General features: G+C 45.0%; 1 protein-coding gene across 8 annotated transcripts in view; it reads right to left on the bottom strand.

The window, feature by feature from the left end:
* The window catches only part of LOC109864740 (disks large homolog 3), a 140,334-nt gene that overhangs the window by 46,137 nt on the left and 66,236 nt on the right, over nt 1-27,961 (bottom strand). For all 8 annotated transcript variants that reach the window (XM_031797385.1, XM_031797390.1, XM_031797388.1 and 5 more), the window contains 6 exons: nt 7,256-7,309; nt 5,771-5,821; nt 4,219-4,343; nt 3,072-3,241; nt 2,516-2,652; nt 1,441-1,585 (listed from right to left, as the gene is read on the bottom strand). In XM_031797385.1, coding sequence (XP_031653245.1) covers nt 1,441-1,585; nt 2,516-2,652; nt 3,072-3,241; nt 4,219-4,343; nt 5,771-5,821; nt 7,256-7,309 — 682 coding nt within the window. The remainder of the gene's footprint in view (nt 1-1,440; nt 1,586-2,515; nt 2,653-3,071; nt 3,242-4,218; nt 4,344-5,770; nt 5,822-7,255; nt 7,310-27,961) is intronic.

The raw sequence follows: 27,961 nt of genomic DNA, 5'->3' as shown, positions 1-27,961 counted from the left end.
GTTTTGTCTCACCAGGGGTGATGGTCGAATCCACGTTTATCGTCGAAGGAAAGAGCATTACACTGAGGCCTGTACTCTGGAGCGGGATCGATTTAGTTGTGGGGGGTCCGTCATGGTCTGGGGCAGTGTATCACAGAATCATCGGACTGAGCTTGTTTTCATTGCAGGCAAACTCAACGATGTGCGTTACAGGGAAGACATCCTACTCCCTCATGTGGTCTCAACACAGTTAACAGTGAGAGGATGTTTCTTTTTTTTTAAATAGATGGGTTTGGAAAGATCAGGACTAACTTAGATATGCTACGTTACAATCTACAGGACAATACATATCTTATGTATTATCAAAACCGTATCTTACTTTTATTCTGTTTTTGAAATATACAGAAAATAACCTTTTGAAGGTTAAGTTTCTGTTGCTGAAAGTGTGCAGACAAGGTCTGTCTGAATGGGCTAATTTCTCATTTATAAAAGCAAAGTAAATAAACAAAAACTTTCGTTAAATCAGTATAATAAATGTCTATTACAATCAAACCTTCTGTTTGCATTATAATATTTGTGTACCTGTGTTTCATTATTCAATATCTTGCGGGGCTTGATGTGGGTATTTCAAGAATCCCTGGAAAACAACAATGTCCTTCATTTGTAGGTTTTTAAATAAAAAAGTAACACTACTTATGTAGCATATTTAATGTATGTTCACAAGATTTGATTCTCCCTGTAACTTCACTGGGGCGGCAGGGTAGCCTAGTAGTTAGAGTGTTGGACTAGTAGGCGGAAGGTTGCAAGTTCAAACCCCCAAGCTGACAAGGTACAAATCTGTCGTTCTGCCCCTGAACAGGCAGTTAACCCACTGTTCCTAGGCCGTCATTGAAAATAAGAATTTGTTCTTAACTGACTTGCCTGGTTAAATAAAGGTAAAATAAAAAAATAAAAAACTAGACAGCCACTGCTCGGTTTACACTGAATTGCCAGATTTCGTGGTAATTTGATCTGACTGCTATCTGTGGTGCTGAATATCAGATATTGCCACTATTGCGCTTGAAAAGGACTCAAACTTCTTCTGCAGCTCCCTCTAAACTATTTTTTTGTGTGTGTGGAAAACAAATTGCTCTTCAAGTCAAGAAGGTGATCCCTGACCTAAAGCTAATGCTAATCAACAGAGCCTTCTTCTAACAACTGATGCATGGGTTGGTTTTTAAGGTATAAACTGCGAATAAGGAGTGTGGAAAGAGACCACCAGTGTCATTATCGCAGGGTTCCTGTGGTCTTCCATTAAAACAAACTGTGTATGCTGGTACAGTACCATTGAGGCATCCATCGCCTGGAATGTTCAACTGTAATGCATTGTAATGCATTGTGAGCAGTATGAGAGTATGAGGGGAGGGGGTGTTCAGTTTGAGCCATAGGTGAATACAGTAGCTAGCAGAAGAAGATACGTACTGCTGGAGTAGTCCGGAGGGGCGTACATGTCGTTGAGGTGTACGGGTCCGGGCTTGGCCACCTTGAGGTAGACCATGTCAGAGGTGTTCTTCAGCGCCGCAACCGCCTCCTCGTGACGCACGTCCTGCAGGATGATGTTGTTCACCTGAAGCACACAGACCACAGTCAAATCCTCAAGTCCACAACACTGAGGCGTATAGCTACCTCTTTTAGTTTGCCTGAGCCACACCCAAATCAATCATACACTACTGTTACTGTGTACTTACTAAGATAAAGTATGTGATAATATTTCAAAGGTTTTGAACAGAGCTGCTTCATATAGGTACAGTTGCAAGAGATTACTTATTTACGGAGCCGCCACATCTGCATCATTGTGTCGACAGATAAATGCATGGATTTCGGGGATAAACTTTGATCAAATAGCACAAATGATACGGCCATCCGTCCAGAAGTGTACTGTGATGAAAACAGTGCAGTGGGGATTCAGTGTTGGGCAGCTGTAGTCACTCACAGCTCTTCCCCGAACAAAGGTAGCAGTGCTTAATGGCTTTGTTCTTATTTATGGCAGTCTTAAACACATCTCATATTTTTCTAACAGCGTAGTCACTCATTCAGCCTGGGAGGTGGTTCTCTTTATCTTTTGCCGGTGTAGAACAGAATATGCCCGTGGAGCAGCTGGGCTGTTTGAACTCAGTCTCCAGCACCGTATCAATCACACACAGGGCCATAAACGCTGATGCGCGTTGCCCTGCCTGGCTCTCTTGAGAAACGTCCAGGGATGGGCACAGAGGCACCCAACAAAGTGGCAGTGTCCTGATGTGTGCAGGGTATGGATCACTAAACAGTAAGGGAATCAAGACTGTTCTAGGGCATCCATTACAGCTCAGTATTGTAGGTCACTATCTGTGTAATTGACTGTGTGTGGAACCCGGGGTTTCTACACAATTAAAGACTGTGTTAGGCTGCTGAGCTTAAGTCTAGGCATTCACTCTGGCTTCACCAAACCACCTCTGTTACATCGAAGCAGGGGTAAGCCCAGGTAATGAACAAAGATGCAAATGATATGTGTTCTTACAGCTAGCAGGCGGTCTCCGGTCTGCAGCCGTCCGTCTTTCTGTGCGGCCCCGCCCTCGATGATCTTTGTGATGTAGATGCTGTTGTCTCCAGGGATGTGCTGGTTGCCGATCCCCCCAGCAATGCTGAAGCCAAGGCCTGGGGGTGAGAAGCGCAAAGAGGAGAGTCAAGAACAGAAAATTGCACAAAATCTTCAATGGGGACAATTCAAATTCTCAAAAAGAATCTTATTGTATGTTCCAATTTCAGAGTTGACCTAGAATTACCCAGGGGAATTTAGTTTAGTTTATTAGGATCCCCATCAGATACTGCACATGCAGCAGCTACTCTTCCTGTAAAGAAGAGTTATAGACAAGAACAACAGAAGATATTACATTAAATTCTAAATAAAATGTTTTATATAAAATACATTAGAAAGACACCAAGAGACAACAAAATTACTATTTACCCGCTATTCATATATACATATTCATATATACATTATAAGTTATAGGGGCCAAGAAAATCCTGGCCCTCACAATGAGGATTCATTCATATATGTACTACATATAGCTGACCTTTGGGCCCCTTAAGCAGGTTGATCTCCAGGATGGTCTCAGGAGGGGCCTGTCTTCTCCTGACCAGCAGCCTGACCACAGGGCCAGCCTCTTTCAGGGCCTCTACCGCCCGACTGTGAACCACCTCAGACACATCTACCTCATTCACACGCAGCACACAGTCATTCACCCTGGGGAGACGAGGGGAAACAACGTTCATATTTTACAACGCTGTTAGTACTGTATATACACATACATAATATACACTGTGTACAAAAACATTAAGAACACCTTCTGAGAACTGAGTTCTAAGGCACTTAAATATTTGATCTTGCCCATTCACCCTCTGAATGGCGCACACAAACAATCCATGTCTCAAGGCTTAAAAATGCTTATTTAACCCGTCTCCTCCCATTCATTTACATTGATTTGAAGTGGATTTAACAAATTATATCAATAAGCGATCATAGCTTTCACCTGGTCAGTCTAGGTCATGGAAAGAGTAGGCGTTCTTATTGTTTTGTACACTCACTGTATCTACACTATATGATGATTTATCCGTTTGCCTACTGAATCATAATTATGGAATTAATGTCAATCCACAGGCTGTACAATATGGATAGAATCAACAGACTAGTCAGACAAGTCAACTGCACAAACACACAGAAAAACAAACACAAACTGGGCTCCCGAGTGGCACAGTGGTCTAAGGCACTGTGATATCATGTGTAATAAGGCATATCATGTGTAATAAGGCACTGTAATATCATCTCAGTGCAAGACGCATTACTACAGTCCCTGGTTTGAATCCAGGCTGTATCACATAGGGGGTCCTATAGGGCGGCGCATAATTGGCCCAGCGTCGTCCGGGTTTGGCCGTCATTGTAAATAAACATTTGTTCTTAACTGACTTGCCTAGTTAAATAAAGTTTAAATAAAATAAAAAACACATAGGCCAGGCCGGCAGTACACCGAAAGCACTCGAGATCATCATTTGCATGTTTTAGACTTTGGCTTTCCAGTGAATCACAACTTAGTGGAAACACAGACAGAGCCTGGGGGCAGTGGGCTGTAGAGGCACTGCCACCCACACACACACACACACCTCTGACTGCCTGGCGAGAGGGAAATGGTGGAGTGAGAGAGAGAGGGGGAGGGACTAACTCACCCCAGCCTGCCATCCATAGCTGCAGCTCCTCCAGGGATGATCTTGGTGATGAAGATCCCTGGGTCATCTGGGATGTGTGGATTGTCCATCCCCCCAGCGATGCTGAAGCCCAGGCCAGAGTTACCCTGCAGTGGTTATGAGGCATTACACATAGAAGAGATACAATAGAGACACACACACACGTGAAGCAGAGGAGGCCCAGCATCGTCTGTGAGCGTGAAGCAGAGGAGCCTGGTGGGGGCAGCTATAGGAGGAAGAGCTCATTGTAATGGATGGAATGGATGGAACACACCAAAAATATGGAAACCACATGTTTGACTGCTTTCCATTTATTCCATTCCAGCCATTATAATAAGCCTATCCTCCTATAGCTCATTCTCATTCTACATTCTGCTTTTGGGTGTAATTGGGTGTAATTGTTTTGTTTAAAATGGACAGATTCATAAGTAGAAGAGAAGATGAGAGTCAGCGAAGCCTCATTTCTCTAAAGACTTGAATGGTACAAAACTTCCTTTTTTCTCTATATGTACCCCCCTTTCCCCCACCTCTCCTCCAGAATGGCAAAGCACCCATTTGGATCCAGTAGGCCCAGGCGGGCTGTTCTATCTGACAGCTGCAGAGACAGGCTCCAAACAAGACAACTGAGAAAAGACTTCACTTTATTATTTTCTATAATTAATGAGAAACGGTCACAACCAATTAGGACAGAGCGAGGCTGAGGCCTCCCAGTGCGCTGCTCCTGAGCCAAAAGGAGTGCACTGGGCCCGACCACCAAATGTTCCACACCCACAGACCTTTTAAAGTGTGATTTTATCTAGTTTATTTAAGCCCCTGCATGCAGAAATGCCACTCGGAGAGGGAGATGGAGAAAACAGCTCTGCACCTATCTGTGGGTGGAATAACAAGAGCAGGAACATAAAGTATGTCTGCGCTCCACTATAGACTGAACTCTGTCACTGACAAGTGCAACTGTCAAGGGTCCTGAGAGTGTGTGTGTAGGGGAGATGGCTTTTGCTTCTGAACTATTTAATGTGTGTGCTTTTGAAAGGTGCAGTATGAGGCCTATAGGGGTCTGACGATGACGATGTGCATAAGCTGCTGCTACTTATTATCGATCCTCATTGCCTATTCACTTTTACGCGTACCTATGTGTACATTTGACCTTAATTACCTCAACTACCTTGTACTCCTACACATTGACTCAATACCAGTACTCTTTGTATATCAAATCAAATCGTTATTGGTCACATACACAGCAGATGTGTGTTAGCAGATATTAATGCGAGTGTAGTGAAATGCTTGTACTTCTAGTTCCGACAGTGTAGTAATATCTAACAGGTTATCTAAAAACTTCCCCCTAATACACACAAATTTAAAGGGGTGAATGAGAATAGCAACATTTAGTGCACTGAGAAACCTTAATAAAGCCAAAGAGAGCTTATTAGTGCCATCTAGTGGGAAAAGCTCACGTGTTTAACAAAAGGCTTTGAAAAGAATACATTTGATCACAAGACGTTCAAATAGTGGTTATAAAGGTGTTAGTGAAACTCACCCTCTCCAAGATGATCTCTTCATATTTAAACATCCCATCACTGCCATTTACCTGTCAACACAAAACACATACAGGTCAGTTACATCATCATCATCATGTATTAACAGCCCACATGAAAACATCCTAGAAATAATAAAAAACAGAAAAGGAACATAAAACATGGACTAATCTTTCATCTCAATAGAATCATTTTTAATAACCACAGAATTAAACATAGACATACATAAAACAAATAGCATTGCTGGTTTTGGCTATTATATCCAGATTCTGACAATGAACACACAAATATAATCATGTTTACTATTAATATTAATATTAGGCTTTTCTCAATCCACAAATCCTACAGGAATACAGTAGAAACTATTTCAATCTCTTGCATTACCATACTAAATGCATAACTGCATCATATTCATGCTGTAGAGGCAGCTCAATAGAGATAATGAAATAGGTCCACATGGTGAGTAAATGTGATCTTAATGCTGCGACCGTGAGGCACATCCATCCACACACAGAGACAACAGAATAGATACTCCATCCACACACCGAGACAACAGAATAGATACTCCATCCACACAGAGAGACAACAGAATAGATACTCAATCCACACACAGAGACAACAGAATAGATACTCCATCCACACAGAGACAACAGAATAGATACTCCTGCCACACACAGAGACAACGGAATAGATACTCCATCCACACACCGAGACAACAGAATAGATACTCCATCCACACACAGAGGCAACAGAATAGATACTCCATCCACACACAGAGACAACAGAATATATACTCCATCCACACACCGAGACAACAGAATAGATACTCCATCCACACACCGAAACAACAGAATAGATACTCCATCCACACACAGAGACAACAGAATAGATACTCCATCCACACACTGAGACAACAGAATAGATACTCCATCCACACACAGAGACAACAGAATAGATACTCCATCCACACAGAGAGACAACAGAATAGATACTCAATCCACACACAGAGACAACAGAATAGATACTCCATCCACACAGAGACAACAGAATAGATACTCCTGCCACACACAGAGACAACGGAATAGATACTCCATCCACACACCGAGACAACAGAATAGATACTCCATCCACACACAGAGGCAACAGAATAGATACTCCATCCACACACAGAGACAACAGAATAGATACTCCATCCACACACCGAGACAACAGAATAGATACTCCATCCACACACCGAAACAACAGAATAGATACTCCATCCACACACAGAGACAACAGAATAGATACTCCATCCACACACTGAGACAACAGAATAGATACTCCATCCACACACAGAGACAACAGAATAGATACTCCATCCACACACCGAGACAACAGAATAGATACTCCATCCACACACAGAGACAACAGAATAGATACTCCATCCACACACTGAGACAACAGAATAGATACTCCATCCACACAGAGACAACAGAACAAATATTTACATAAGGGCCTGCATCCAGTGAGTCTGCGTTGACGATGACGGGGGGAGGGTTCGCCTGCAAAGATAGATAAAGAGATACAACATTACCTAAGCGTGTGTGTGTGAGGCTGGCAGATCACACATCATCAGTCAGCTAGGTGCCAGTAAGTGGATGCCATGGGAACAGTCGGTGTGTGTGTGTTTGTGTCTCGCTAGGGATGGGTGGATGATGGCTACAGTAGGTGTGAGGACTGAGAATGAGGAGTGGGGAAAAGAGACCAGCAGTGTTATAATTGCCTGCTTCCTGTGTAAGACTCCATTTGAACAAACTGTGTGTATGTTGGGACCATTGGGTCATTGTCTAGGATATCACAACCATCTCATACTGTACCGTACCACTTCCTGTTCTAACACACTGGAAATGACAACTTGAAGTCTGGCATCCAACACTACATCTATGTTTTGATGGTCTATTGCAGGGTACTCAAGTACCATTTCAGAAGGTCTGGTCACACAAATGTCCTAAGTGGCAAAGGTCCAGATGGATATTGTAATTTATTAACCCCAACACCCTTCTTGTTGGCGAGGAGAACATTTTTCAGTTTTAAAGCTAATTTCCTGCAATTCTACACATTTTTCCATGTCGTATGTGTTATCATATGACACCAGGGATTGGAGCCCCGACTGAGTTCCTAAAAAAAGTTGGGACCCGTGGTCCGTATTGAGCCCATTCCGGACAGCTGTTCACCTGTTTGAATGGCTGGTCTATTTGGTCAGTAAGACTCAAAAACTGTTGCATTCTGTGTTGTATCTGTATATCAGAATTAGTTCTCTTAGGAAGACAATCAGGCTGTTCAGGCTCCATTACGCCACCTAGTGGCTGGTGTTCATTTCCCAACATCCCATGCATGTTGTATCAGAGGAGACGTTATGATCCTGTGGAGGGGGCACCAGACAAAGCAGAGTGCAGGAGAGGGCACTGCAAAGATATGCCTCTCACAGTGGCAGTTATAGACATAATTTATTCTTATAAAATGTCCCCTCACAAGGTGATGTGAATGCTATACTCAATTAAATGTTAAATAAAAGACTAGCAGCCCTCAGTTGAGGAGACGGAGGATGAGTGGGACATAGCCCCAGTAGACTGGACACAGGGCTGACCAGCAGTAATGGCCTCTCCTTATAGCACAGCACAGAGTCCTGGAACACTGGCTGCATTCTCTCTATTGATCTGATTGAGCTGTGGGGGTGAGGTGATGCTGCTGACGGTGCAGCTAGGGGACCAAGGCTACCTGAGGTCCAGCAAAGAGAAGCTACTAGTCACACACTACCTCATCCCTCCGCCTCCCCCTTATTGTCTCCCCCCAGTATTCACTATTTGCACACTACCAGGTTCTTGGGGCTTTTCAAAGTGGATCCACTCCTATTGATCCCCATTGATTCTAATCTTCTTCCACCAACCTCTATCGCCACACACGATGAGCATGCATGCATTCTCCATGTTTTGGCTGTGTGATGAGGCAGCCTATGGCCTGTGATATTACATGACTGCTTTAAACGTGTCGAGGGGTCATCGCAGTTACGGGATGATTGCTTTCGTGGCACAGACTCTCGGTCGCTCATTTATTTCCATGGCGTCTCTCCCCCTAGTGACGGCATTAAAGGATCACTTGATCACGGCTCTTGTATTCCTACCTGACACTTCTCTCACACAGGACTCACAGGCAAAGGAGATGCAAGCGGGGTGCAACACTCCAATATAACAGGTCACAGTCTGAGACAAAAGAACCACACCCTTTATATTATAGCTCGAGTTATAACAGTCCTTTAATGCTGGACCATGGTACTTCAATACGCACACATACAGCTGGTTTGAGCAGAAAAGGATGAATACTGGAGTCGTACTGAGGTCATAAGACAAAAGCATCAAGCCCCACTCACTTTGATTGGCATCATTCATCATCATGCTACACCCCAGTTTCTCTGAAACTTTCCAGAGCTTTGTTACTTTATTTTCACTGAGTGACTTATCTGATTAATGCAAACTGTTCAAATCCAACACAGAAGATGTGACCTCTTTTTCAGATCTGTGGTCTAGTTCTATGGCTCTGGCCAGCTGTGGAGAAACACAAACGTCCCTTAGTCAGCACAACATGGCTTGTGTAATCTGCGTATGGACCGCAGACGCCTGCGACAGTGCTTGTGTGTGCACATTTTCCATTTACCGTACACATTTAAGCATTTCCTGTTTGTCATGAAAATACAGGACAGCAATGTTCTCACCAGACCTAAAGCCTAGTGAGAACAAAGGGACACGGTAGCAGCAGCTCCCTTCACATGCTTTTAGAAGTGTGTGTGTGTGTGTGTGTGTTTTAGAAGTGCACAGTGTGCCACAGCACCATAGACATCCAAGTCTTTAAGAAATGTACTCATCCCCCACAGCCAACCGGTCCCATTGAGCAGCTGTGTGTAAGGTAGTGGAGAGAAGGAGCCCGAGGGCAACAGTGGGGACTATTTCTGCTCTGTCATTGTACTGGACTGAGCTAGTGAACGGAATCCAGTGCCACAGCCAAGGGACCTCAAATGACGAACACAACAGCAGGAACAAAATAGCTTATCATAAGCAACAGAGGTTACTTCCTAGCTGGCTAATCAATGATTGAAAAGAAACCACTATGTTACAATAATAGCACTATAAACCTAGTAAGGTTTCAAGACAGTCAGTCTGAAAATAAAAATGTCATCCTAGTCTGGGATTGAAGAGGGTAATCCCAGTATCTGTTTCTCCATTAACAAGCACACAAAAAGAAAGGGGAAGATAATCTCAGTGTGTGTAATCCTAAATCCTCCCCAGAGCGGTGTGTTGTCTCTGAAGTGGGAGTTGGGTTTGAGGAGGAGAGGGCTGATAAGTGTGGGGCTGTGAAGCCAGGGCAGCAGTGTGGGGCTGTGAAGCCAGGGCAGCAGCGTGGGTCCGCGTGGCCAGGGCAGCAGTGTGGGGCTGTGAAGCCAGGGCAGCAGTGTGGGGCTGTGAAGCCAGGGCAGCAGCGTGGGTCCGCGTGGCCAGGGCAGCAGTGTGGGGCTGTGAAGCCAGGGCAGCAGTGTGGGGCTGTGAAGCCAGGGCAGCAGTGTGGGGCTGTGAAGCCAGGGCAGCAGTGTGGGGCTGTGAAGCCAGGGCAGCAGCGTGGGTCCGCGTGGCCAGGGCAGCAGTGTGGGGCTGTGAAGCCAGGGCAGCAGTGTAGGGCTGTGAAGCCAGGGCAGCAGTGTGGGTCCGCGTGGCCAGGGCAGCAGCGTGGGTCCGCGTGGCCAGGGCAGCAGTGTGGGGCTGTGAAGCCAGGGCAGCAGTGTGGGGCTGTGAAGCCAGGGCAGCAGTGTGGGGCTGTGAAGCCAGGGCAGCAGTGTGGGGCTGTGAAGCCAGGGCAGCAGCGTGGGTCCGCGTGGCCAGGGCAGCAGTGTGGGGCGGTGAAGCCAGGGCAGCAGTGTGGGGCTGTGAAGCCAGGGCAGCAGCGTGGGTCCGCGTGGCCAGGGCAGCAGTGTGGGGCTGTGAAGCCAGGGCAGCAGCGTGGGTCCGCGTGGCTAGGGCAGCAGCATGGGTCCGCGTGGCTAGGGCAGCAGCGTGGGGCCGCATGGCCAGGGCAGCAGCGTGGGTCCGCGTGGCCAGGGCAGCAGTGTGGGGCTGTGAAGCCAGGGCAGCAGTGTGGGGCTGTGAAGCCAGGGCAGCAGTGTGGGGCTGTGAAGCCAGGGCAGCAGTGTGGGGCTGTGAAGCCAGGGCAGCAGCGTGGGTCCGCGTGGCCAGGGCAGCAGTGTGGGGCTGTGAAGCCAGGGCAGCAGCGTGGGTCCGTGAAGCCAGGGCAGCAGCGTGGGTCCGCGTGGCCAGGGCAGCAGCGTGGGGCCGCGAGGCCAGGGCAGCAGCGTGGGGCCGCGTGGCCAGGGCAGCAGCGTGGGGCCGCGTGGCCAGGGCAGCAGCGTGGGGCTGTGAAGCCAGGGCAGCAGCGTGGATCCGCGTGGCCAGGGCAGCAGCGTGGGTCCGCGTGGCCAGGGCAGCAGCGTGGGGCCGCGAGGCCAGGGCAGCAGCGTGGGGCCGCGTGGCCAGGGCAGCAGCGTGGGGCCGCGTGGCCAGGGCAGCAGCGTGGGGCTGTGAAGCCAGGGCAGCAGCGTGGATCCGCGTGGCCAGGGCAGCAGTGTGGGGCTGTGAAGCCAGGGCAGCAGTGTGGGGCTGTGAAGCCAGGGCAGCAGTGTGGGGCTGTGAAGCCAGGGCAGCAGCGTGGATCCGCGTGGCCAGGGCAGCAGTGTGGGGCTGTGAAGCCAGGGCAGCAGTGTGGGGCTGTGAAGCCAGGGCAGCAGCGTGGATCCGCGTGGCCAGGGCAGCAGTGTGGGGCTGTGAAGCCAGGGCAGCAGTGTGGGGCTGTGAAGCCAGGGCAGCAGTGTGGGTCCGCGTGGCCAGGGCAGCAGCGTGGGGCCGCGAGGCCAGGGCAGCAGCGTGGGGCCGCGTGGCCAGGGCAGCAGCGTGGGGCCGCGTGGCCAGGGCAGCAGCGTGGGGCAGCACACAGCTTTATGACAGAGACAAAATAGCACACAGTTCTTTCTGCTGTGACTGTGAGAGCCCTGGACTGGCCACGTCCCCGAGAGAGAGAGGCTTACACAGTCTGTAATGTAGGCTCACAGAGGTCAAGATAAACACATATTTACAGATTAGTAACAGGGGACGGTGCATACAGTGCTGTCTGTGTGTGTCTGTGTGCAGGCACGTGCGCAGATAGGGGTCTACCTGTGCAAAGCACATCCATTTGCCCTCCCACTCGCCAAGTGCCCTTTTGGGTGGTGGTATAATATATATTTTTGTATACAGTTTTTCTCATTGTTGTTCTGAACCCACTGCAGCAAGTCGTTGTGATGTCATCAAGTTCGCCACCATCCACCTCGTCCGTTGGTTGCGCCTGTTAGTCTGCCCTGTACAGCGCTTGCGCGTGCCTCGGGTAGCGCCTGTTTTCCCAGTCTGCCCTGTACGGAAATTGCGCATGCCCGGTATCCAGACATGTATGAGAAGTGGTCAACCTTCGAGTGTGTGTAGCTAGCTACCTAGTTTAAATATCAACAGTACTGCCACACAGCAGCATTAACACTTGATAAACATCATTATGAATATTTCGGTCTGGTTGGCTGATACGCACAGCAGAGAGAGAGGCAGAAAGACATGGAGAGGAGTGGCTGCATCTATAACCCTCGACCCCAACTCCATCCCTTCAGCAGTTGGGTGTTGCACTTGTGTGTCAGGGCAGCGGCAACACGGGTAGTTTAGACTAACCAACATATACTAAAATATCCACACAAGCCACTAGCCAGCCAGCCATATATCACGAGTTAAAAGATTATTCATATTATATTATGAAGTTATTATTTAAGTATTTAAGAAAATGTAAGATAAATCACAATCTGTAAAAAAAATAAAAATTAAATAAAGCTAGCTAACTAGCAGATTTACATCAATCATCAACGATCAGCTAACAGCCCACTTTCTTTCACCCGATCATGTCTTTAGGAGGCACTGTGACTAGCTTGCTTACAATTTGTGATGAGTGTGTTGTTGAAGAAATAAATAGGCCTATGCACCCTTTTTTCATTTTGAACACCTGCCCCCTGAAAGGTCTGTGCACAGCCTTGTATGTGTGTGTGTGTGTGTGTGTGTGTGTGTGTGTGTGTGTGGGAGGGGGGGTTACATGGGGATGGCTGGCAAATGAGTCGAGGGGGGCAGAGGGGAACAGGGGATGACGCCGGTGAAAAATGTTGGCAACCGTCCAGATGTGGCAGAAGGGTGTGACTGAGGGGCATGGGGGGAATTAACCAAAATCTGGATAAGATTATAATAAATCCCTTAATTTCCTTTTAATTCAAACACTAATCATGTTTTCCCAGCCAGCTGTCGCTGTTCACTTCTGTCCAACTGCAGTGCAGGGCTCAGGGCAGGCTGTACACACACACACACACACACACACACACACACACCCTGCTCAAGCTGCTCTCCCAACAGGACTGACTGTACAACCACTACAACCAACCTATCCCAACTGAGCACCATTCCAGACAAAAGCACTCATCTCTATACATCCAGCTGTTCATTAGTTCCCTCCAAATTGTTATCTATCGATCCATCCGTCCCTCCGTTCAATTATTTATCTGAGACTTTCATTTCCTCATGTATTATCTTCAAACAGCACTGCACCTGACAGCACTGATTTGGCTACAGCCAGTCTGGACAGCAACGCTACAAAGACTCCCACTAAACCTTGGCAAGCGTAGAGCACAGCATTTGTCCAAATTGCTAAATAATCAATGTGTTCCAATGACAACCGGTGCTCGCACGCCCGCTTAGCCGCCTCCCCCTGGTTCACCTCTCAGGACGCTGACTGCAGCTTATGAGTCTCTCTGTTGCACATGCATGGCCAAGGGCACAGCCTCAGCTTGGCTGGCCTGCCTGCTCACTGCCTGTCTATATCGTATTAGTACTGTAGCTACAATCCTTCCCCTGCAATGAATGAATGAATGATTACACTGTGTCCAGATCTGCCCCATTGCTGTCAATCAGAGCCCACTCAACCAGAGGCCCTGTGTCTCCACTACCTAGCTAGAGTCCTTAAAAAAAAAAAAGTTTATCCTATTTTGTGACAGAATGAAGTTTGAGGCTGCACTTTTAAATTGTTCATCTGATTCATTCAGATTTTTAATTCCAGTTATGATTCATTCTTTTTATGAAGTAATTACATGAAAATACCTATTGTTAGCACAACAACTCCAGGTAAATACCAGTGGAAACAGTACTGTAAAATAAAGTACAAACAATATTAGCCTATGTATGATGATGCCATATGTTGGCAATGCAATAGATAGTGAGGCCACACCTCAAATGAAATCCAAGCTCCTCCTCATGCAGCATTATTTCTATGGTGTTTTTAACTCCTCGAGTTCCCTGGGGTACAGGAGGGTTTGGCATGTGCATAACAATGAGATGCTGACAAGACAATAACCCTTCGATCCTCCTTTACATAGCACACTGATACTGTATGGCAGCCCTGTAACCAATGACTCTGATCCAGTCCTGTCTGAAACAGGGTGATGAAGGCTGTTCTGTCTGATGATACAGTCCTGTCTGAGACAGGGTAATGAAGGCTGTTCTTCCTGATGATTTAGTCCTGTCTGAGACAGGATAATGAAGGCTGCTCTTCCTGATGATTCAGTCCTGTCTGAGACAGGGTAATGGAGGCTGCTCTGTCTGATGGTCCAGTCCTGTCTGATACATGGTAATGAAGTATGTTCTGTCTGAGACAGGGTCATGGAGGCTGTTCTGTCTGATGATACAGTCCTGTCTGAGACAGTGTAATGGAGGCTGTTTTGTCTGATGATACGTGGAGCATTAGGAAATTATTCCTCTGCCTTCACTCATTCATATTGATTACTGATATAGAGAAATCCAAGAAACCCAAGTCCAAGAGTCAATCTTAACCTTCCTTACAGTATCTATTGATGCTTACAGCACAATTGTTACATGTCAATACGTCAATACTACGTTATCTACAATGAACTGTCACTGTGAGCTGGTCAGCCGTGTATGGTTTGTATGTTTCCTGTAGAATGTGGGATGAGAGGTGCAGTCAGTCGGTCGGTCGGTGGTGCCTCGCTCTGATCCTCTGGCTTTCATTGGCCTCTCGTATGCCACGCTGCAGTCCAATCAATACCTACTCAATTACCATGCACCCAACATCTCATTCACGCTGAGCTGAGGCCCCGCTCACTGCCAGAGGGACCGGGGGAGAGGAGAGCAGGAAGAAAGAACAGGAGAGGAGGGAGAGAAGGCGAAAGGGAGAGTGAGAAGGAGGGAAGGCGAAAGGAAGGGATAGATATACATTATATAGAGAGAAAGGGACATAGAAGAAAGGGTGTCGTCCTCGTACCCAATAAGAATACCAGTTGATTTCAGTCATTCAGTCACATGTGGGAACCACAAGGAAATGTATTAGTTCATGCCTATTACAAACCATGGTTTCCATGGGAAGAACACATTTGATGTGAATGATTTGAGCATTGTGACACACAAACAGGTATAATCCTCTCTCTCGCTTTCACACAGAGCGAGACTGACACACACACGTGCACATGCACACACTCACGTGCACACACATGCACGTACACATTTTTATGAAATGATAATTAATAGGCGGTCACAGCTGTCAGCAACATTCCCTCCTCATCTTGATGTAATATTACTAAAGCGTGCTCAGGCTTAGCTTCCTGTGTGGTCACGGTGAGCCTCAGAGAGGTGGTTAGTCTGACCTTCAGCACAACAGACACAGCCACACACTGAAATGATATTACTTATCACATGCACTCCACACAATACCACTCCCAGTGGATGCTTCAGTATTCATGAGGCTGTTATGTGGTAATGAAGTCGGAGCATGCCAATGTGTGTCTGATGAGTGCATGCATGTACTGTGCCTTGAAAAGTATTCAGACCCTTGGATTTCTTCACATTTTGTGTTAAAGTGGGATTAAAATGGATTAAAAGAAAAATGTTGGGACAAATAACAAATTATTCAATCAAATATAATCATTGCATAAGTATTCAGACCCTTTGTTTAGTCAAGCCTAAATTATACTGAACAAAAATATTAAATATCAACACAACATGCAAAGTGTTGGTCCCATGTTTCATGAGCTGAAATTAAAGAACCCAGAAATGTCCCGTACGCAAAAAAAAAGTATTTCTCTCAAATGTTGTCCACATCCCTGTTATTGAGCATTTCTCCTTTGCCAAGATAATCCATCCACCTGACAGGTGTGGCATATCAAGAAGCTGATTAAACAGCATGATCATTACACAGCCCCAGCTGTGCTGGGGACAATAAAAGGCCACTCCAAAATGTGCAATTTTGTCACACAACACAATGCCACAGATGTCTCAAGTTTTGAGGGATGCTGACTGCAGGAATGTCCACCAGAGATGTTGCCAGGGAATTGAATGTTAATTTATCTACCATAAGCCACCTCCAATGGCGTTTTAGAGAATTTGGCAGTACATCGAACCGGCCTCACAACCGCAGAAGACATGTAACCATGCCAGACTAGGACCTCCACATCCGGCTTCTTCACCTGCAGGATCGTCCGAGGGGGGATGTTGGGGGTGCTGAGGAGTATTTCTGTATGTAACAAAACCCTTTTATGGGAGAAAACAAATTCTGATTAGCTGGCCTGGGTCCCCAGTGGGTGGGCCTGGCTCCCAAGTAGGTGGGTCTATGCCCTTTCAGGCCCACCCATGGCTGCGCCCTTGCCCAGTCATATGAAATGTATTTCAATTGACTGATTTCCTTATATGAACTGTAATTTATTGAAGTTGTTGCATGTTTCATTTATATATTTTTGTTCGGTATAGTTCAGTGGTAAAATGTGTTTAAAAAAAAAAAATCACAATAAGTTACATGGACTTACTCTGTGAAATAATAGGGGTTGACATGATTTTTGAATGACTAACCGTTCCTCTGTCCTCCCTACATACAACATCTGTAAGGTCCCTCAGTCAAGTATTGAATTTCAAGCACAGATTCAACTACAAAGACCAGGGAGCTTTTTTTGAAAGCTTCATAAAGAAGGGCAGAGATTAGTAGATGGCTAACAAAAACAAATCAGACATTAAATAACTCTTTAAGCATGGTGAAGTTAATAACTATGCTGTGTATTTTATATTAAACCACACAGGCACAAATATACAGTTGTCCTTCTGAACTGAGCTGCAGGACAGAAATGAAACTGCTCAGCGATGTTACCGTGATGATTGGTGATTTTTAAAACAGCTACAGAGTTCAATGTCTGTAATCGTAGAAAACTGAGGATGGATCAACAACATTGTAGAGACTCCACAATAATGAGTTAAATGAAAGAGTGAAAAGAAGAATACAAATATATAGAATACAAATATTCCAAAACATGCATCTTTTATGAAACAAGACACTAAAGTAATTGTGCAAAAAAACACAGCAAAGGAATAATCCTTTATGCCCTAAATGCAAAGCCTTATGTTTGGAGCAAATCCAACACAACGGAGTAACTGCGTCCTTATTTTCAAGCATGGTGGTGACTGCATCATGGTACAGTATGGGTATGCTTGACATCAGCAAATACTGAGTTTTTTAGGACAAAAAGAAATGGGATGGAGCTAAGCACAAGCAAAATCCTAGAAGAAAACCTGCTTCAGCCTGCTTTACAATAGAAACTGGGAGAGGAATTCTCCTTTCAGCAAGACAATAACCTATAACACAAGGCCAAATCTACACTCGAGTTGCTTACCAAGAAGACAGTGAAGGTTCCTGAGTGGCAAAGTTACAGTTTTGACTTAAATCGGTTCAAGAATCTATGGCAACACTTGACAATTGCTGTCTAGCCATGATCCTCAACATCTTGACACAGCTTGAAGAATTTAGAAAAGATTAATGGGCAAATATTGCACAATCCAGGTGTGCAAAGCTCTTATAGACTTACCCAAGAAGACTCACAGCTGTAATCAATGCCAAATGTGTTTCTAACATGTATTGACTCAAAGAGCTGAATACTTATACAACGACTATATTTTAGTTATTTCATTTCTATTAATCTTTCAAAAATGTTAGATTTTTTTCTTCCACATTACAGTGTTTTGTGTAGATTGTTGACAAAAAAAGAACAATTAAATATATTTGATTCCCACTTTGTAACACAATAAAATGAGAATAAATCCAAGGGGTCTGAATACTTTTGCAAGGCACTGTATGTGGTGATGGTACATGTACAGTATATATGCATATATGTGTGTATATGAGTGGATGCACGCATGTGTGAATACAGACTTGGATTTAAATGTGTGTGTGAGTATGTGTGCATGTGTGAATTAGTGATGAGGGGGGAAAAAATCGATACAGTTACATATCGGATATTATTTTGGACGATATATATCGTATTATTGTGACAATATCGCAATATTATTTTTGCGCTAGTTGGCTGTACCTGCACCAAAACTCCAGTATTTTTCTTGTTCTCCATCTTCTTTTTAAATAGTGAGCCAATTTGTTTTCAGCACTTTTTTTTCATAACTGATCAAAACTAGTTTTTTTCATGGCTCTCTCTTGTCCCTCTGCAGCAGACATATGGTGAGAAATATGTTTGGAGCATTGAATCGCAATAAAATCACAGTATCGAATTGAAATACATATAGAATCGTGAGAATCGCAATACATGTCATATCGTCACCTAAGTATCGTGATGTCCCTGGTAATTTCCCAGCCCTAGCGTGTTCATGGGTGTGTGTAGGCTATGGCTTACATGTGTGTGTGTGTGTGTATGTGTGCATGTGTCCATGCGATCATGTAAGCTTGTATTTAAACATGTGTTGTAAGAAGGTTGTCCATGTGTTGTATTAGGGTTGTCCATGTGTTGTAAGAAGGTTGTCCATGTGTTTTATTAGGGTTGTCCATGTGTTTTATTAGGGTTGTCCATGTGTTGTAAGAAGGTTGTCCATGTGTTGTAAGAAGGTTGTCCATGTGTTGTATTAGGGTTGTCCATGTGTTGTATTAGGGTTGTCCATGTGTTGTATTAATGTTGTCTATGTGTGGTCAGTGTTTATTTTTTGAGATGCCTGGGGCAGTGGCAGCTGCTGCCTGGTCTGTGGATTATGCTGTGCGGTATGGAGAGAGAATCAGAAGAATCTGGGTTGATAATTTAATCTAACCCCAACCCTGTCTGTCGGATGCTACTGGTGCCAGGTTACTTGACCCACCTCCGTCCGTCAGTCTGCTCTAATCATTTCCACTCACTATTACACTGAACGTGTCCGAATTGGCACACTATTCCTTATGTAGTGCACTATGTTTGACCACACTGACTGCAACAGGCTCCTCCGCTCTTCAGATAGATGTCAGATTGATTGACAGGTTGCTTAAAATGACCACCAACAGATGTGCGTCATAATGTTGTTATGGACAATTATTATTACTAGAAATGATTATTACTAGAAATTATAATAATAACAATACAAAAACGGTGGATGCACTCTCAAACCCATTAACATGGCACTGATCTGGAGGGGGTAAAATTCTCCCTCTACATCAGAGGTCTCTGCAGCATGCTAGCTTGCAGGCAGCTCTCTCTCGGCTGGTTGCTACCCCTTGTTGCTAAGCTGAGAGCAACACTTCTGTGCTGTTTGGGATTCTGCCTGTTCTCAGTGAGCGCCAGCGACAGTGTACAGCACTACGCTGCCATTTTGAAGCTCGCTGACTATAATAATGTTTTGTCATCCATAGTCAATGACATATGAAATACAGGATTCTATGATTCTATGGTTGTGTTCTGATCATAGAACATGGGCTGTTTCTCTGTGATGATGAGGATTACGAGTGAGTGTTTCGTGACATGATGGCCTTATTTTGGCAGCTTATTTTGGCACTACACAGTGTGACCTTTGACCGTTGAGTGTGTTGGTGTGTCACTCGGGGGCAGAGGGCCAGCTGATCCCTTTCAGGCCATCCCTGCCTAAGCACCACCAGACATAGTACCACCCATATAAACACAACAACACCGTCCGCTCAAAAAAGCACCAAAACAAATTATGATTCATTTGTTTCTTTAAAAAAAGACCATCATTTGAATCATTAAGCTGAACCTGCGAGCCATGGGGAGATGGGGAGGGAAGCAGAGGGAGCCAGTTGGTCGGTAGGGGAAGAACACTGCACATGTGGGACTAAGGGGTTGTCACACACGGATCATCTTTGATCTACTGTTAAAACAACCAGTGCAGATGACAGAGCCACTTCTGACCCTGGCCAAGATGGAGAGAGGATGGAGAGCAGGCAGAGGCCGGTCCCAGGTGGCGCCCCTGTGGCAGTACAAACAGCCCAGCAGCTCCCCTCCCCTCTTTCCCCTCTAGTCATCATGGCCCACAGGGCTCAGCAGGTCTTTATTCCTCGACTCCGAAAACACCCACACACAGCTCCATTCACTGCCTGCCCTGCCCGCGTTCACGTTGGCTGGCAAAGCGCGAAGGTGTTGAAAGTGATGAAGAATTACAGTAAAGTAGGAAAACGATAAGGCAACAAAAACTGTGGCTAAAAACTAATGCACAATTATGAATACATTCATGAGCACGTTTGTCCATATGCTGTTGTATTTCCTGCCAAATGAAACGGCGGTGGGAAAAAAGGGTCCTTTGTTTCAAACGTTTGTATCACTTTGGGGATTGCCAAGCCAATCTGCCTCCTGTTGAGGGCCCAGATTTTCTCGTCTCTTCTTCTCCTGCAGAACACCTCAGGTTGGATCATGACACACAGGCCTCATGGAGGACTGTGTCTCAGCACAGATCAGAGCAGATCAGAGTCAGAGCAACCGTCATTTGGGCATGGACATATGACGCAAACACTGATCAGAGCACAGACAGACAACAAGAGGCTTTGAAGTTGTAACCTTTCAGCATAGAGGCCTCTGATCCGATGGTAAGGACTGGCCTTTGTTCAGAAGCCTTCAGTCAGACCATGGAAAACAAAATAAGAGCACCACACAGCATCGTAGCACTAGATACTGTTAAGTACTGTAGCCAGAAAATATAAATATTCAAAAGTATAATATTGATAATACTCAAATGTAAATCAAGATTTTAATATACAGTACAAGAAGGTTAAGATAAACTATATAATTCCCTTACTATGCTAACATTGGCTTAATGAAAATCCTCTGCATGTCAAAGAATCTCCCATGAAGCAACTCTGTTGTAATTCCATATAGGACTCCAGCAGCTCATCACTAGTACCCTCTGAGGACGCTTAGACAAGAGGAATAGATGGAGGTCTTTATATCTGCACAACTCAGAGGAGGGTCATGATCTGAACATCAAGAATAACAATCATTTGGAGTATTCAACTGCAGTAAAAACATAATAAGGATCTGTTATAACAGACATGAAAATATGCTGAATACTATACTCACCATGGCCATAATAGCTAGGATGAGTTTTCAAAATGACCAAATCTCTAACAGCTTTTCGTCTCCTGGGCACAAGAGAGAGCAATCTGGCGTTGTGGTGTCATTGGCTTCATTTTGATAATGCGCTGTAACTTGCAGTGCAACCACATGTAACCATGGCATCGTCTGGTCAGCCTGCCAGGAAGACACAGCATCCACAGGAGATGACAATCCGGGGTTCAAAGTGCATGGCCTAATATTGCAATATTCCTCTCGCTTCCGAGCCCCTCCACCCCTCCTTCCGTCCTCTTCTCTCTGCCAACCCCCCCCCCCCCCCCCCAGTCGCGTCATCGGGCTCGGAGATATTCCAATGAGAAAATGCAATGCTTGGATTTGGCTGATTACATCACTGGAATTTTAAAATGGGGAACATTAATCCACAGCGGCCCATATTGGGTTTTCTAAACTGGCTGATCATGATCTGCAGCCTCTCCAGCAGCCTATTCACAGCAAGGCTCTGGGGCTCGGCTGCCTGGAAGACCTCTCTGTGTTACACAAGTGGTACGCCAGGTAACACAGGAGAGGAGAGGGAAGCAGCACCACAACTAGAACCAGAATGGCTCCTCACTCCTCCACTAGCTGCCTCTACCTCAAACAGCATCCTTGGTAGTAGGACCTATAGTATTTGATTCTGTCCTTCAAATACATCTGAAGTAAATCCTCATTCATGTTTCTAAAATAAAATAAAATGTATGAAATGTGTAACTGTGTAACTTACACATGTGTACTACATGTCCTCCATATCTATGCGATATCAAAAAATCCTTCGCTGAAAAAAGTCCTTTGCCTGTCTTGCTGCCTGTCTGCGCCTCAACATTGCAGTCTCTCTCCGTAATTAGCTGAGCAGCAGAGCTAATGTACAGCTCTGGTTGAGACTGCACCATGGCAACACTGTCTCCTCCCCTCCTCTACCCTCCTCAAGGTCCTCTGCCCCAGGGACAGACAGAGACACAGCTGAAGACGTCTTATGGCTTCATGTGTAGGAAGGCAATGCTCAACATTACTGCCTTACTTATTCTAACACAGGGATATGTACTAGGATATTATGTAATTCAGTTCAACTACAAATTAGGGCCATCTCCAAGATACTGTGGCTAAGATTAGTGCTTAGACATCACGCAGATGCCCTCAGTGAATCTTTCATTTTGTAAAAGGCTGGCAAGAGTGAAACTGAGACCCATGAATGATCAGGCCATTCAACTGATCGTTGATCATCTATGCGATTCATTGACACAAATATACCTGCACATTCAGTGACCAACTGTAGGAGCCTGAGCTCTGTGACATTACCATGGGCCAATAGACAGACTGAGATCAGGCAACGAATCCCAGGTCCAAGCCCATCCAGCCGTGGCTTTCCTGCTCCAAATATACATTTAGAGAGCCCCACTGGGGCATCTGCTATTACAAAGGCTTAATGGGAGTTCAAGTCTCTTTTCCTATTTCCTGAAGCAGCCCTTCTGAAAATCACAATGACTAATATCACATAATAAACTGCGTTTTTTCTTTTGAAACACTGCTTCTTTAAGCATCACAGCCCTTTCTTCACTTGTAATGAGTTTTGGGGGACTCAGGTTTCAAAAGGACAGTATCAGCCTGAGGTTAAAGAACCATAGTTAACCCTAAATAACAGACAACAGGCCAATACTGTATTTGCTAGTGGTGGGGACCAATATCGATCATTTGATTTGATATTATTTGATATGGTTGATATCGACATGAGCAAGGCATATCGTGATATTGGTTTATTCTTCCTGTTAAACTACACTACTATGTAAAAAAACATACATGACTGTTCCTGCATGCACAAAACCCTCTCAGAGACTTTTTCATAGGCTCTCAACTTAGCTTACTTAAAGGAAAACTCCATCCCAAAACTATCTTTCAGTATTTGTATTTTGAAAGTTACATATATTGAAAACTTAGGTGTTGAAAAGCAAAACATTTTGGGACTATGTCAACAATGGACTAATGAAACAAATACCAAACTATAGTTTTTGGGTGGAATTTTACATTAAAGGAAAGATGGGCAATGTCACACATTTTTTCTACTTACCCAGAGACAGATTAACTCATGGATACCATTTTTATGTCTCTGCGTACAGGAACAACTAGCATGCTACCTGTTCCTTTAGACTTCCAGTCTAACACATTCAAACTGCACGCAGGGACGTAAAACTGGTATCTATGAGGATGCTAAATTGCCAAAATGTCGAACTATCCCTTTAATTACCTGCTCATGGTAAGGTAATGAATTATTCGGACTGGTTGGGTAGGTTTTAGGCTGCCAGAATATACCCACCCAGTCTAATTGGCAACCAGTGAACATTCACACAGTTGCAATGTTTTAAAAGTTTAATGAATTCCTATTGTATGTCAAGTGCATACTTGTGGTGTTTCCAGGTGGTAGTCGTGTGTTGCTCATAAAGTTGGGTAGGTTGTTTCCAGAGGCAGTTTGGAACTAGGTAGAGAGTGTTGCAACTTAGAACAGGCAATTTTTAATTGCTGCACGCTTCAGCACTTGGCAGTTCCGTTCTGTGAGCTTGTGTGACCCTACAACTTCACGGCTGAGCTGTTGTTGCTCCTAGACGTTTTCACTTCACAATAACAGCACTTACAGTTGACCGGGGCAGCTCTAGCAGGGCACAAATTTGACGAACTGACCTGTTGGAAAGGTGGCATCCTATGACGGTGCCACGTTGAAAGTCACTGAGCTCTTCAGTAATGCCATTCTACTCCCAATGTTTGTCTATGGAGATTCATGGCTGTGTGATCGATTTTATACACCTGTCAGCAACGGGTGTGGATGAAATAGCCAAATCCACTCATTTGAAGAGGTGTCCCCCTACTTTTGTATATATAGTGTATATGTAGTCTCTCCTAAGAAAAGCTCTTCAGACTAACTCTATACAGTAAAGATGGGCCTCAAATCCTCACTACGCTTTCAAATGATTAATCGATCGCACCTCAACTATAGCCAAGGTTGAGGAATGGCATTAGACTGTTTTTTAAAATTGTTTTTTAAATCTTGGACATTAAGGTTCCTAACATTACTTCAATGGCCAGAAGATGGCTGCTGTGCTGTTAGTATAAAGATGACATGGTAATGCTACACTGAGTAAGGTTGCCAACCGCCAACGTTCTAATGCTTATAAATCAACCGCAACCCAAATACCTACGGGCGCCTTGACTCGGCCGCCAGTCATAAAACAATAACACAGAGCAGCAGAGGCGCTACACTGATGCATAAAGACAATTACATCAGTGCCCAATGAAGTTCTTATTGCTCTGCTGTGTATGGCCCGCTGAGCCCTGCCAGCTCCAACATTGGGCTGCTGCCTGCTGACCATGTACTACTTAGAAACTTTGATAACGTAATATGGTAATCCACCATGTAATCTGGACAGGCCCCGCTTGTGCTAAAGCTTAAATACAGTACTACAGTACAGTCAGGGGACGGAGAGATGCAGAGATGACACCAGACGCTGGTTATCAAATATAATGTATGTTCAGCAGAATAAAAAAATGGAGATAAAATATATTCGTATACAGTATTGCTCATGCTCTGTAGTCTGAAGACATTGGGCAAGGCAGTGTCTTAGGGGTCTTACTGAACACAGTGAAATACTCTGTGTAATACTACAGTGTACGAGGCACTAACACAAATCCAGGGGAGGAAAGGAAATATGAGTTTGAGAGCTGCAATCATACAGTGTAGACAAGACACTGACGGCCACCAACCTCTCCTCAAATATGGCATATTCAGACACCCTAGATGCACAGAGGGAGAGGAAATGTCATAAATCCAGAAAAAGCTATGTCAAGGCTGGTGTACCCCATCTACAGTGCAATGAGAAATAGGATATTAAGAATGGATTGTTTATATTGTTTGGAACCAGGAACGGTCGAGTTGTGCTCTCGCCATCTGTTTTATCTTGTTCTCCGTCTCTTTCTCTAGGCTGGGGATATCGGTCTCCATTTCCCAGAGAGAGGGAGATACTTTTTTAAGCACATTAAGCTCAATGGGTAGACACAGTATACTGTATATCCACTGGGCAATAATGACTGATAATGAACCAGGGGCCTGTTAAAGGATGATCTGTGGTCTGTGCTCTAGCACAGACATACTGTATGTTTGGATAACGTCAGTCACCCTCTCACTCATCTTGTCTTTTCACTGGGGAGGGAGGGGGGAGAGAGGGAGGAGGGATGAAGGGAGAGCGCAGTGTCAGGCAAACATATGCTTCTGTATGTGACTATGGTGCTTGTACTGTGTTGATCCCATTCGGAGTGGTTTTTCAGAGGCATAGTGACTAAGACCAATCGAAACAGCAATGAAAAACACAGACACTACTGTAATTGCGGTGAAAACATGAATAATTGAAACCAATTGCTCTATGTTAAACAGATGTGCAATCAACAGCAGGTTCAAAAAGACCTTCCACAGTTTAATTGTTAGATTTGTCAAAAGGAATCCACGTATTTCAACTATGGATCAACCTTCATCATTTAGTTTAATGCATTCAATTTGTTCAAGGCCTCATTTCGATGGCGGAAAAAAACAACGTATTCAGTGCGACTTCAAAGATAAAAGACGTGATTGTTTTGAAGGCGTAGGGGCTGTATATTAATGAAGCAGCACCTCGTGCTTAAAATGGCAGAGAAAAGCTGTGCTAATTATACTGACGCACAGAGCTGAAGCAGCCTGCTGAAACATACCCACACCATGTAGCTAGTTGATTGGAGCTTTTGATCTGGACAATGCATGAGAAAGACAGAAGGCAGAGGAAGAGATGAGAGGATGATATAAAAAAAAAAAAATGGAGGCCAGCAGACCAAATGGCTAAAGGGCTGCTTGATAATGCATTAGCGAGATCAGATGGCACTCAGTGCAACTACGCTACACATGGGAAGAGATGCACTGACTGCATCGCCAAATGTTCTCCTCACAAGACACAACTCTCCAGAAAATGGGAAAAGACATATAAGTCTGATATTTCAGCTCTTCCCGCTATAGGATTTAGTCTTCATTCTGCATCTCAATATTAATCTGAAAAATCAACACGTTTGGAGACAACAGCTTCACAATACTGCATGAGTAACAGCATCCAGTCAACACTCTACTGTGAAGAATATTCCAGATCTGCAGGCCCTTGTCTACACCGCTACAGTATACAATACATGCATCCACTGGAGCCAGAGCTGCGTTTCTAAAATTACGAGCAGTGGAACAATAGCCCGAGCGCTGTTGAAAGCGCCCACGGACACCCACAAAAAAGGAGAGGAGTCAGAAGGCTTGGGGATAGGCCCAGTCTTCAGCGTTATCGATGTGATGCATGCAGTCCCGTGGCAGTGTGTGGGTGTTCTAGTACGCTCTGGCCAGGAGTTAGTGCTGCGATCTGAAGCATACCCAGCCAAGAGCAATAGAGGAATAGAACCCAGATAAGGCAACAGGAGATGACTGTTGAAGCTAGAAGTACCATACATAAATCACACAGCACTGTTTTCTGTACATATTATTCATTATAGATTATAGCAGTAGGGGGGCGAGACCATGTGACCGTGTCCCCCCATCATCAACCAATGAAAGGCCTCTTCCTCCTCCCTTATCTTCCTGACAGAACAAGGGAACGATGGTCCCATCGTTGAATCAGGAGTACAGCCCTGCACAGCACATTCGCGTTTCTAGGCCAGCCACTACCTTGATCAGCAAAACCCCCTAAATAAAACAAAGCAGGCAAGCAAACAAACAGCCCTCCCCTCCCCTCTCTCCTCTCCTCCCTGGCTGGCTGGCTGGGAGAGGCAGAGGGTTGGGCCCAGGCAGGGGCTCTGACAAACATAATTCGGATCACATGGCCTGGCCTCACCATACATGGCAGAAAGCAGGCAAGCCGTTATACACACATCATGTACATGCAGTACAAACAGCCCACACCAATACACATTTCATTAAATTCTGCAGTATAAGTTTTTTTATAAACATATACTGCAGATTTGGTTGCATCTGAGAAGCATATTTGTATTATATGTTGAGTCGAATATTTATATTTACAGTAAGCCTAACTTGAAACAAAGCAGGTCCACCTCTCTGTGAATGAAGTACTGCAAGTCCATGGGAGCTGCAGCAGCTTTTACAGGAGGTGTGGGAGGTGAGGTTAGGATCCAGTCCAGGGTCATTGTTAGACCAACACACCTGACTGTTCAAGGTCTACTACTTTTCTAATAGCTGTCAAACGATCCCCGTCACTCTGACGTCCACGTCTGGGCCGGCCTCTTCTCAACCACAGAATCCTTGCCCCCTCTAATGGTGTAGAAAAAGTTAACTTTTGTAAAAGTGCACATAAATATTGCAGCACACCTTGTCCCCTCTGTTTCACAGTGCATTTGCAGTGATTCACCGTGCTGCTCTCCTCCCTTGAATCTTTATGAGTCCGGTACATTTTGTTTTAGGCAAAGGTCTGTTTGAGATGGATGGCTGGCTGGCTGGCTGATTACTCCATAATCTTATTAGTGATGACAGAGGTCAACCGATTATGATTTTTCAACACCGATACCGATTATTTGGGGTGCCAAAAAAAAGCCGATACCGATTAATCGGCCGCTTTTTAAAATGTATTTGTAATAATGACAATTACAACAATACTGAATTAACACTTATTTTAACTTAATATAACACATCAATAAAATCAATTTAGCCTCA

Source organism: Oncorhynchus kisutch, linkage group LG19 (genome assembly GCF_002021735.2).
Source record: "Oncorhynchus kisutch isolate 150728-3 linkage group LG19, Okis_V2, whole genome shotgun sequence".
In the NCBI taxonomy this organism is placed as follows: domain Eukaryota; kingdom Metazoa; phylum Chordata; class Actinopteri; order Salmoniformes; family Salmonidae; genus Oncorhynchus; species Oncorhynchus kisutch.
This window is presented reverse-complemented; position numbering and strand designations above follow the sequence as displayed.